General features: G+C 41.1%; 1 protein-coding gene across 1 annotated transcript in view; it reads left to right on the forward strand.

Moving 5' to 3' along the window:
• Positions 1–13,400, forward strand: part of ror1 (receptor tyrosine kinase-like orphan receptor 1) — a 108,971-nt gene that overhangs the window by 76,810 nt on the left and 18,761 nt on the right. The window contains exons 3-4 of the mRNA XM_034530972.1: positions 551–841; positions 1,119–1,152. Of these exons, the coding sequence (XP_034386863.1) occupies positions 551–841; positions 1,119–1,152 (325 nt within the window). The remainder of the gene's footprint in view (positions 1–550; positions 842–1,118; positions 1,153–13,400) is intronic.

A 13,400-nucleotide genomic window follows, 5' to 3' on the forward strand; every position in this document is an offset into this window, starting at 1 on the left:
AATGTTTTCCCTGCAGATTAAACTCTTAGGTGGCCCTTAGGATAGTTTTTTTTCTGACCACCTTGAGGAAGATCGTGGTCCTGGGAGATCGCACAAAATGGTTTTGCTTGGTCTTTTCCAACATCAGAAAGCCTTATGTTCACTCTTAAAGGTTGTTGGGTTTGGCCGTGTGCGTGAGTGTGTGCTTGCATCTCTGCTTCTGACCAAGTCCAATCTTGCATCCTGTTGCACCACACTGTGGTGCTCATCTATGCTCAAGGACCTCTCTTGATTGCAGTGGCTCACACATTCTCAAAATGCCTCTCATTGTCTGTTTGATACCGTCAATGATCGAGTGCTGACTCGTCACTCGCTACTCGCCAGTGAAGACATTCACCTTGATTTAAAATGAGAGCGTATCTGTTGTGGGAGACGTGCAAGTGGAAAATACGTCTGATACACTCTTGGCCTGGTTTAATACAATGTTTTCCGTCTCCTTTTTGTTTTGTTTTCTCTCTCAATCATCTGCCTCGTATTCATTCCTTTCATCTCATGCCTCTATGTCTTCCAGGATCATCTTTCATACGCCTTGAAGCTCCCATGAACAACATCACCACCTCTCTGGGCCTCACAGCCGAGCTGTTTTGCCGTGTGGCCGGCAACCCGCCGCCCACTGTACGCTGGCTGAAGAACGATGCCCCGGTGGTGCAAGAGCCACGACGGATCTCGTACCGATCCACGCCTTATGGATCACGCCTCCGCATCCGCAACCTGGACACTACTGACACTGGCTACTTTCAGTGCATGGCCAGCAACACCCAGGGCACCGTGTCCACGACCGGCGTGCTCTTTGTCAAATTCGGTAAGAGTAATTGGAGTGGCAGTATGTGCCGAGCATCTAAAAACCTTCTGGTATGTCGGTGTCACAATAAAGTGGCTTCATGGCGAGTGTTTTACACCCTTTTTCTGACAAACAAAGAAATTCTTTCCGACTCATCTTTTCCTACTAGAGATCTGGTTTATTTCAGCAACACTCGTCTCCACTGATGCTTGCCTGTTGCTGGCAGCTTGTGCACAGAAAGTCTGGGAGCAATATTGTTTATCCTGTTTAAAATAAATCCCCTTGTCTTCTTTTCCAGATCCACTCCCTACACTTCTGGCAGGAAGGCCAACGTAAGTTTCTTTTCCTCCATCTAATTTTCACTCTGTCAGTCTATATGTGCTGTGCGTCCCAGAATGTAATGCAGACAAATATGTTTTGTCTCACATGTGGATCACAAATGGTGGCAGCGTCACATGTCACAAGGCACTGTCACTTTCAGGTAGATGTGTGAGGCATACAAAGCTCTTGAGGGTTCATGCATGGGATTTGTTATCTGTCTGATAATCATATATGATTATCTGTACTGATAATCATATATGTGGGCCTGTTTGAAAGGTGTCTATAATAGAAACCCATTTAACTATAGAGAATACAAAGGTCATGACTTGAAAGATGGATAGAAGTGTGTAACAACATTCACACTGTGTGTTGACATTTGTTCTGGAAGATTCTATTTTTTTTCTATCTTATACTTGTTCTCATAGTAATTAATGGCCTGTTTGCTTAGACACACCCTAAAACGTGCTGTGCATCATATTCATTGGGTAATGGCTCACATTATAACACGGCTTGATCTCTAATTTTCCTTTTTATTGGTGCAGGTCTCAGTGTGGTTAAATTAATATTTAATGAGTCTTTAAATCCCAAATGTCTTATACTCTACGTTGTTGTTTCTGTTCAACCGTCACAGTGCACATGGTTCACATTTAAATATGGTCTGTGTCGCATGAGCCACAAAAAATTATAACAAATTCAAAACCTGTGCATTCATTTAATTTCAGGGCAATTATGAGACATTCACAGAGCTATAATGAAGTTATTATAATTAAGACTGAATGTTTTGTGTCTAGCAGCAAGTTAAGTTGTTTCGTATTGAGAGTAGCTAATAAATCCAGATGACACAAAGTGTCTTCAGAAAGTATCCATGAATACATCACACTAAAACATGTTCACGTTCTTGGTAAGAGCAATGCTGCTGCCCAAATCAAAATATAGTTTGACGTCGCCCCGGTGTGTTGGGATATAACTCAGAAAGGATCAAAGGAGTTAGGCTGCACCCCGGTGACATGATGGCGAGGCTCGTTGCCATGTTCCATGCGGCGTTCTGTGAATCAAAACTGCTGGCACATAGTGGATATCAGACACTTACTAAATCAATTCACACACGTTGAGCATGTCCGAGGGCTCTGTTTCAAACATCTGTTCCTACCATTCTTTTGTTTACATGTTTCTCATTTCTTTCTCCCTGTGCAACTAAATTGCAGCTTGTTTCATAGATGAGACCGTTGGCTCACACCGGAATCACAATGCCATTATCTCAAGGGAGTGACCAATAAAAAGGAAGAATCCAACAAGCTGGCCAAAAAGAAAAGTCACTGGAAGTAAACTAAGAAGCGAAATTAAACATAGATTAGAAAAGAGAAGTATGTGAATTAAGGTTTCTGTGCTTTTGTAAAGTACACGCACACACATATGTAAGTTTGTGTGAGGATTTGTGTTTGCTCTGCGGAAGAAGAACCTGTCAAAGGATTAACAGGTGATGAAGTCTTTTATTTCTTTAGTTGGAGTTAGTAACATGAAAATCCCCACGATGATTATATTCATGAGGCAGACGCTTTGTCTAATCTTCCAGCTGAGTAAATCCTGCTGCAGGAACTTCTTGCCTCGTTTCCAGGATTGCTGTAATCTAAGCATCGGAAAGATTCAAACTCAACGAGGCACAGCTTTAACGCAGCAGACACTAAATTACACTTTTGCAAGTTGGAACACGTCAACTTTGCCATTTTGTGAAGGAAAGTGTTGCAGTAAACCCGAATACCAGCATGCAAGCTATCGTCTCATTACAGTCATTACTTCATTTAGACTTCATCTAAACGGACAAGGGCCTCCTTTGACAGCGGCAGAGCCGCTGCTGCGGTGGGCTGATCGTCACTGCTGCTCATCATTAGTGCCACGGCCAACTTATTAGCTGTAAAGTAGGGTGGCAGGCTGTCAAGGGGACAGGGTCACCTAATGATGACGTGTGACGACCCGCAACCGCTTACCTCATACCGCAGATGTTCAAACTTCAAAACTTCTGCTCCTTGACTCAAAGTTTTGGGAGACTCAAAGACATCTGGTCCAGAAGCTTGTCAGTTTAAGTGAAATATAATCTACACTAGGGGTATTGAATTACAATTCACGAGGTCCAGTGAGAGAGAACTTTCTTTTTCTTTTTTTTTTTAATTGTGTTTATTTTATTTTATTATTATTTTTTTCTTCCTTTCAAGTTACAAATACTGTAAACATAAGAAACAAGCTACCAGACAATTATAAATAAAAATACAAATAATGATAAAAGTAAAATAAATTATATAAGATGACACTCAAAACTAGATGGCACACTCATTGGTACAATGGTAAGGGGTATTTAGACAGTGGGATGCTCAGCGATTGTACAGGGGTAATGACTGTATGGTCACTTCAGAGCCCTAAGAAATTAAGGGCCCTTTACAAAGTCCAAGAAGGAAGTCCATATCTCTACAAAGTGTGCACATTTTTCTTTCAGTGAATATGTTATTTTTTCCATGGCTATAACTTGTACAGTGTCCTCTAGCCAGCCTTTGGTAGTCGGCTTCTGTATAGATTTCCAACATTTTGCAATAGTCCGTCTGGCTTGTAGTAGGCATAGGGTAACCATCTTTCTGTTAGCTCTGCTGAGATTAATGTCCTTTGGTATGAGTCCCAAAACACACATTTTGGGCACATAGGGAGAGCCACCTTTGATGTATTTGAGAGTGTCTCAACAACCGTCCTCCAAAATTCCTGTACTTTTGAACAGGACCATAAACAACGGGAAAGCGTCCCCTTATGTGTTTGACATTTAATACATACATCAGGAATATTAACATTGAAATGATTCAAAAGCTCTGGAGTGATATACAGCCTCATGGACCATTTGTACTGTAACAGTCTGAAACCTGAATTAGATGTTTGTGTTTATGATTGGGTAAAGATGTTTTGCCATTCAGACTCCGATATCTCCTGCCCTATGTCTGCGCACCAAGCAAGTCTCTTGTCCTCTGATGTCTCTGGTGACCCAGCAGACAAAATCTTATAAAAGATGGAAATAAGTATTTTCTGATGAGGGCTTACCATAATGTTTTCTACTGGTGAGAGGACCGGTATTGAGATCTTTTTTTGGGTCTTATAGATGAAGTCTCTGACTTGTAGGTATTTGAAGAAATGTTTAGCAGGTATGTCAAATTGTTTTCTAATATCTTCAAATGGCATGAGAACACCCTCCTGAAGAGATCTGCTATTTGGCCAATACCTTTGTCTGCCCATAGTTTAAATCCCTTGTCCTTACCCCCATGATGAAAATTGTTGTTTCCCCAAATGGGTGTGAATTGTGATAGCTTAAGGGGAACCTTTAGGTAGTTATGAGCTTCATGCCAAACACGAATGGAGTTGGAAACAAATGGGTTACCTGCGAATTTATTTAGTTTATCCGGTTTATCTGAGTATAGATACATATGAAGAGGTATGTTGGATGAAGTCTCTCTTTCCATGGCCACCCATGAGAGGGATGAACTGGATCTGAACCAGAAGGAGGTTGTCCAAAGCTGACATGCCCAGTAGTACCATTTGAGGTTGGGGAGTTTCAACCCTCCTCTGTCATATGGCAGATATAGTAGAGAGAGGCGTAATCTTGCTTGTCTGTTACTCCATATGAAATTTCTGAAGACTTTAGTCATATTTGGGAAGAAGTTTGTTGGAGGTGGAAGTGGTATACATTGGAATAAGTAAAGAAATGTGGGTAGGACATTCATTTTGAGGATATTAATCCTGCCAATCATTGAAATTGGCATTGTTGTCCATCTGTTAATAAGATTAGTCACTCCTGATATCACTGGGCTATAGTTAGTGGATACAAGGTCCTCTGTTGAATGAGTAATTTTGATCCCCAAATAAGTAAAACTGGATGTATTCTTAAATGTGGTTTGTATTGGGGGGCAACTTCTCTCTGATTGTTTAAGAAAGAGGATGTTTGACTTAGAGTCATTCAGTTTATATCCTGAAATTGATCCAAAAGTATTTATTAATCTAAGGAGATTTGGAATAGAGCTCTCTAGTTGAGTCAGGAATAAAACTATGTCGTCAGCGAATAGTCCTATTTCATTCTCCACATTCCCTATTCTGATACCTGTTATACTGCTGTTTTGTCTAATTGCCATTGCTAGGGGCGAAAGGGGGCACCCCTGTCTGGTCCCTCGTTGGAGTTTGAAGGGTTGGGAGGTTACAAAGTTTGTCATGACTGACGCGCTTGGGGAGTGATATAACATTTTCACGCACTTACAGATGTATTCACCAAACCCAAACCTCTGAAACACTTCAAAAAGATAACCGTGTTCCATCCTGTCAAATGCTTTTTCGACGTCCAGGGAGACTATTGCTGTGTCTGGGCTTTCCTTTTTCACATCTATAATATTTAGTAGTCTTTGAATATTATGGAAACCTTGGTGACCCTTTATGAAACCATTTTGGTCAGGGGCGATCAGAGACGGAATATGGTTTTCTAGACGTCTCGCAAACACCTTTGCTATAATCTTAGCATCTGAGTTTATTAGTGAAATAGGACGATATGAACCACATTTTATGGGGGGTTTATCTGGTTTTAAGATCAGTGTTATTAAGGCATTTGATAGGGATGGCGGTAAATGTTCAGCTTCAATTGATTCGACTAACATATCGAAGAGCGGTGGCACCAGCATCTCCCTAAAGCGCTTGTAGATGTCAATGCGTAGTCCAGAAGGACCTGGTGCTTTCCCTTCGTTCATATGGGACAGCGCTTCAAACAGTTCCTCCTTTGTAATGGGAGAGTCTAGCTCTTCTTTTACCATTTCCTCTAAGGTTGGAATGGAGAGCTGATCCAAAAAGGAGTGAAGGTCATTAGTATCCGGGGACTCTGACGTATAAAGGTTCATATAATATTTTTTAAAGAGAGAGAACTTTCTCACGCTCACATCGGAACATCTAACATCAGTCATAACACTGTGATTGTGTGCCATCTGTATTGAAGTAGCCTAGCAGTCTTATTAACGTCTGTATGTGACTGTCAAATGAAATAAAGAAAGTTCAATTGAATAATATCCAAACTATATTTATTGTCAAATTTCAAATTGAACTGGATGAATTACAAATAATTCATACTATAATAATAAATAAATATTATTCTCTCATTTCAAGTAAAAAAAGAAAAAGAAAAGGGGGCTGGATTAAAAAAAACAGAAAGCTTTTGTAAAATGTGACTATTTAAATACAGTACTTGCAGTTAAAATATTTAACTGAATTGCTTTAAATGAACCACAGTTCCTGTAATCTGTACGGAACTGTGGTTATTAAAAAACACTTGTTTCAGCTCTGTTAGCATCATTGATAGGCAGTGAATTAATGTGTTGGGATTCTGATCATATTGGACTGTGCCTTCATTTCAGATGAGTGGGTACGTTTGCTCAAAAGATCTGTCCTTTGTCTCTAGTGGCGCTTCACATTGCCGCTTTTAATAATTGCCACGATCTCTGAAAAAATATGACACGCACTGGTTTTGAACTATTGTGGGAATAATAAACATCTAAAAGTCTGTCCATCCTTGGTTAATGCTCTGGTTTAGCTGTCCACGTATCTCTTTTTGGAGCTTGCCATGTGAAATAACTTGTCTGACTCACTTCTCTGACTGTTGGGTCTCTCTCCGTCTCCCCTGTGTGAGACGGAGAGAGAGAGTCGAGGGCGCCGCTTATCGGAATACACATGTGATTGGCAGAGAGGCAACACCACGTGAGATGATTTACATAGCATGTAATTGGTCGGTGCGTTTCCTGGACCGCTGAACGAGTGCCTTAAAGGCAAGAAAAGCTGTGTTGGTTGAAATAGAAACGCTCCGTAAAAACTATATAATTCTCAATTATCTATTTGGTACAGGTCAAGGTCCAGAGACAACAGCGCTTGAGTCCGGACTCACATTAGTGACCTAATCTACATTTCTTTGTACCTCCCACTCTCTGTCATCATTTGTGTATTAAGCAGAGAGCTCAGTGACTTCTGTTTCCTTGGGAGAAATTAGCCGCACATATTACTCACAAATTTGGGGGGAAATGTCTTGCCACCCACCTTGTTGAACTTGAACATGTCCTCAGTGTTGTCTTTACTTCGGTCTGAGCTCTGTTTTCCACGGACTCAAGTATACTCTACGATTACAGCAGCTTATGTTCAATGTGGCTGCTTAAGAGCAGAACAGCAGATCACAGACAGACAAGGCCAGTTTATAAGTAACATCTTAAGTCATGCATGTGGGCAAGTCCCAGTTTTCATAGGTATATTATAAGTTAAGATTAAAGTCTTTCAGGTTTCTGGATGCTGAGCATTAAAATGACAGTTTTCTTTTTCAAAGCATTTGGTAATACTATCCTTTTAATCGTTTACTCATTATAATTAAATATGCAGTTAGTGGCTATACAAGGCCTGTCTGTTACCGTCTTTTTATTTTTTATTTTCTAGGTTTTTGTACAATAAAAACTTGAAAACGTAAAAGCAAAAACACAAATTTCAAGTCTTAATTAAAGGAATAGTTTGACATTTTGGGAAATATGCTTATTTGTGTGCTTGCAGAGTGTAAAAATGACACTTTGTGATTTCATGTGGGGTTAGAGCTACTCCTTGTGAAGTCTCACATCAGTGACGGTCCAAGTCCCGTCTCGAGTTCTCATTTTTGGGACTTAAGTCTGACTCAAGTCTGAGTTGAGCTTCTTGCATCTGCAACTCAGTTCAGTCAATTTCTAATCCTAAAATCCATCAGTATGCCACCAGTTATCTCCAAATAGAGATCAGTGCATCTCCTCTCCACTGTGCACATGCTCTGCCTCTTTATTCTCCTCCGTCCATATTTCCCCTTCCCTTCCTCTCCTCCCCTCCCTGGAGATGTTTTAATAGAGCCAGCATAAACATCGGGTGAGGGGAAAAAGTCTCGCCTGCCAAAATTAGACCCCCAACTTTGTCCGTTTCTTTCTCTCTTTGTACGCTGCCACACTTCCTTCATTTGCAGAAGAAGAAAAAAAAGATGGAGACGGCGGGAGTGTGAAGGGAGTGAAAGAAAAACAGTGTTAGCAGGGTAGGGGGAGGATGGTACCATTAAAACTCGGGGGTTGCATGTTGTTCTTTGACTCCCAGGTTCTGTTGGAGGGGGTCAGATCAGAGGCAGTTAATAACTCTTAACTGAATCCTATAGGCAAACTGTGAACACTCAGACAGAGCAGGTTCAAACTATCTATGATACATTTACCCATCATCTGTCTGTTGTTTCTGACCTTTTTTCAATTAAATGAATCAATAGGATGAATTAGATCTTTGTCAGATATGTAAGGCAGACAGGACTAAATTTTGACTTCTTAGTTCTTTCAGGTATTTTATTTTTTTTTAGTCTGCAAAAATACATTTTGCATCATGTCTATTATTAAAGCAGGCGTAAGCAATATTTTCATAATAACAATGGATACAATGTGATATGATTTGTGATGACACAGTAAAGAGCAACATGTTGCCCCAAAATTCAAAGTACTTGCCTTGTAAATCACAATCAAAGTTGCACGATTGTGAATGTAAGTGGTGAACTTACAGGAGCACACACACACACACACACACAAAGGGAGAGTGAATATTGGACTTGCAAGTGAAAATGAGCAAACGTTAACTTAAAAGGTAATTTTATATAATTGTTGTGTTTATAGCTTGTTTTCACTTAAACATATCAGTTATTGTAAGATATATTTTCAAAATACAGCTGATTTTATATATTTTTTTAAACATACTGGATACTTTTTGAATCTGACAGCAGAGATAAACAGACGTTATGCTACGCTGCAGCTGATCTCCGTCTCTGTCTGTGTTTATAATAGAGGGTTTTTCTCCCTGTTTGAAAAGATTAATACGGCTACAGTGTGGCTGTCAATGCTGTTTGAATTCCTCAAAACTTTCCCCACCGCTTTTCGCTCAGCACTGAAAAAAAAGCAATTACAAAAATAGCTGCTTTTCTTTTCTTTTCCCTGCACCGAGCCTCTCTGCTCTCTCCTCCGTCCGCCCTGTACTGGAGAATAACGAGAACAGATTCTCCCTGTGCAGCGTTTTTCTGGCTTCTTTTTGTCAGCGCTCAGACTTTTCTGCTGTTTTTTGCTCATATTTAATCTGCCTGTTAATCATTTGCTTCAACCCCCCACCCACCCACCCACTCTCTGCTATTCTTCTCTTCATTATTCTTATTTGAACATGAAAATAACTTATTTGAACAATGTTTTACTCTTGTATGTCAATTCAAACCACTGCTGACAGTAAATCCAGCAATCACACATGCATGAAAGAGCTGGTTTGTAAATGATTATGGCTACATCTGCAATACAGTGAGACCTTTATTTGCTTGTTGTAAGCTTGCAAGAAATATGTCAGTTGAGATCTTGTTTGGATGTAATTTGACTATTCCGTGCAATTATTTTAATCGGGCGTGTTAAACTATAATACAGTGTCAACATGCATACACTGTAACTTTTCCTGCAACTTGTGTATCTGTGCGGCGGCTCTGTAATTAGCTGTCAGCACACTGGATTGAATTGACCTCAGAGCTGACGTGACGGGGACCGTGAGGCCCGCACTGCCCTCAGCCCACCGGCAATCCATTCATACAGTGGAAGCATCAAAGAGTCAGTAATTTGACTTTGTATCGACAGGACTGCAGCGTGCGTGTCCCACCTACAGCGGTGCACGGGTTGATTGACAAATTAGTTTGAGGAAGTAGTTTGTGTAATGTGTAATGACTTGAAGATGTCACACTATGTTGATCTTGAAGCTTGCTCAGGCTCGTTCAAAGTTATTAGCCGCTAAAATATGTGTAATCATACTAGATTTATTGATACCCTGAAACCATTTTTCTCTTCTCTCTTCTGCTTTACAGCAGCTGTTTTGAAAGGGTTGTACTTACCATGTCTGTGGGATTAGCATCTGATTTATTAAGACGTCAAGTAATTACACAAACAGTGCCTGTGAAGGCTTTCTAGGTGCGTTCAGTGAGTATAGGAGGATGAAAGGATGCTGTCAAGGAGCTTTATCTAGGAAACAACAAGGAAAGTAACAACATGTCAAAGCATTTACTTAAGATGCAATCAGGCTCTTAATTGAGATATTTACTAGATCTAGACAAATGGGTAAACCAACAACCCGACTGTGTGACATTTAAATGCAAGATGATTTATCAATAGAGTGTCACAGTGATGCTGAGTGAACATCAGGTTTAAGTTTAAAGAACACTCAGGCTCAACTCTGAACTTGCACCTTTCATCCACTGAAAATGTAATGCTAGCTCCACAACCACATCTCTCTTAATGTACCTGCACATTTTAATCACCTGCTTTTTAAACAAATGTACAATGTTACACACTGTTGTAATTTACAACTACCTTATTAAATCCACAAGAGTGTGCATTAATCGTCCATAATTATGGCATTTCCTCCAAGAAATACGACAATAAATAAATAGTCCGGCACCCAACCACCAGTACAACAACAAATTAGCTTTCTCCCCCTCCCCCCTGTTTTCAGTCTTTATGCTATGAGCTAAGCTAACCGACTGCCACTTCTTATTTTAGCACATGCTGTGAGAGCGGTATCAATCTTCTTATCTAACTCTCAGCAGTAAAGCAAATAAGCGAATGGTTTTAAATGCATAAAGTTAACAAATTAGATGGGAAACTGCAGTGCCGTGTTGGTGTGTCCTCACTGCCGGTGCAGAATCTGAAAAGAGGCCCACATGTTTACCGTCGGGCCGAATGTCCTGCTCAGTGACACTTTAGTTGCAAATGCAGGTTTAAAAGCACGTCCACCACTTAAAAAACAGTCTCTCCTCTCACTCTGCCGGCCTGCTGCCGTCAGCACACAGTGTGTGTGTTGTTTTTGGTCACAATGGGCCCTCAACTCAGACTGAGAACTTGTGTGCACAGTGTTGAGAAACGTTGGATTTTGGTTTCACTTCTCCTCACCTCAGCGCCAGTGTAAACAGTGCTGTGGTTCTCAGACGCTGGCCAGGATTGATGAGGATTTGCTCCACACCACAAGCTCCACACCCTATTCAGACTGAGGGGATGACAGGCCCACTCAATTTTTGGATGCTCTTCTCCTCTGTCACATACTGATCACTCCCCGTCAGACCAACGCAGGGGGGTTGCTAAATCTATTTCTATTTAGGATTGACTCTGGAACTCTGGTCTGCACCCATAGGTTAACCAAGAGCTATTGCAGTATTCCCAAATTGATAGTTAGTCCTGTTAACTACAAAAACTGGAAGATGGATTTAGCTTCATTAGCAAAAGGTAAAAAGTGCATTCTGTCAGTGTTTTACATTCACTGTAAAAACAAAGAGAGCCTACTGAGACTTTCTTCACCTCTGTTCCTTTGCACGTCCGGAGTAGACTGCTGGGGCTTTCTTTTTCTTGTTCTGGCTCAAAAGGCTTTTACCCACACGCAGTCACACACATGCACACTTGCAGTTCTACATAAAACACAGAGTCAAAGAACTGCACACGCAGTTACTCTTACAAACCCTATCTCTCACACGTGTTTAGTTAAAGCCTCGGTGGGTCCAAATTACCGTCTTGTTGTGGATTCTTTTTAGCGCAGTGTTGATTGATTGGGGATCAGGGCCTTAATATGACTCATTGGGGACAAGCCCTTTGACCTTGCCTGGTCCCAGGGCACCAGCACCGTTTGAAACCAGAGCTCCCACCGCAGCCCCCTCACAAGCCTGGATGCCGCTCTGCTAAATGCTGCCCAGGTCAGGGGGCTCCACGCACATCCAGGCAGACACATGAACACACACACGTGGGGACTGTCATGATGTGTAGCCGACTTTAACCATTAGAGCAATTTACATTATTAGGCGTTAGCAAGGGCGTAAGTCTGTCTTTACACATTTTACCGCACACCACGACTTTCATGCACAACTCATTATGAACAAGGCTCTCACACTCAGCTCGGACAGGGCCCACTTCCTGTTTCCTGTTTCCCAGAATCCCCTGTGTCTGTCTGTTGGTGATCCTGTTGGCAGGTCTGGTCAAGGTCAAGTCCTGTGTGTGTGTGTGTCTGTGTGTGTGTGTGTGTGTGTGTGTGTGTGTGATGGTTTCTCCCTGAGGGTTACAAGGCCTAGAAGGGGTTTGTGGGGTTTCCCTGAACTTTGCCCTATACCTCCCATGAACACACATATGCACATACATGTGTGGAGTATGCACAGAAAGTGTTCTTTCTTTGGCCTCAGTGGTGGTGTCGGAGTGTGTGAGAGAAAAAGAGGGAGGCACACCTTGAGTATGTATAACTAGAGGCTTTTGTTTGCAGTTTGGTCTTGTATCCTGCAAGCCTGATTCCGGGGATATTTAACAATTTGTAGAGCTTAACAGGATCAATGCAGTTTGATGTTGATAAAGCAAGGCCTTTCAGTTGAAGTCAGTATATCGATCGGTGTTGTGTTTGTTGAACCTGGTGCCGACCTAATTGCATGCATACAGTATCACTAGAGGACCTTTTGGGTTGAGATGAAGCAGCACTGTAAAATGTAGCTCCAACCTCGTCTCTGGAGAACGATTCAACCAGGAAGACAACTGGATGAAGCTTTACAGAGTGATTAAACAATAACAATGGGATACACATTGATATAGACACACACAGCAACATAACAATTAATACAATAGAAACAATAGTCTATTAAATTGAACTTAAGTTAACGATGACAGATTGAGAGATTAATCATGAAATCATCATTTACCGGCCATTTATATTATATGTAGGCTACTATCTTGTGCCCCTTTCAAATCCAGTAGTAACAGATGAACCTATACTGAATGAATTCAGTTTAGGTTTGTGGAATAAAGGCAAAGTAGTCTCACAATGGCCTCACGGGGAACTGAGCGGACGGGAGGTTCAGTAGAACAATTTCAAGCTGCCAGAAGTCGTCGACAGTAAAATATTTTATAGCGAGCAGATTTCATTAAAGCATTCCAGACGTCTGTATTACATCCTATTTTCTGCTCACAGATATGTTTTTGTAAAGATAAAATAATTTTCTTGTGCAAAAATATCAGTTGTCAGTGTAACCTGAATTGGTCCCTTAAGTCCGGCGTGTGGGTGGGCTCTGCTGGCTGGCCAGTCAGAGGACAGATCAAATGATGGAGATAGAGGGTGAGAAAGGGGAGGTGGTGTCAATGATTGACATGACTTTCCCTCCATTTGACAGAATAATAGCTTCAATCTA

Source organism: Cyclopterus lumpus, chromosome 4 (assembly GCF_009769545.1).
Source record: "Cyclopterus lumpus isolate fCycLum1 chromosome 4, fCycLum1.pri, whole genome shotgun sequence".
NCBI lineage: Eukaryota > Metazoa > Chordata > Actinopteri > Perciformes > Cyclopteridae > Cyclopterus > Cyclopterus lumpus.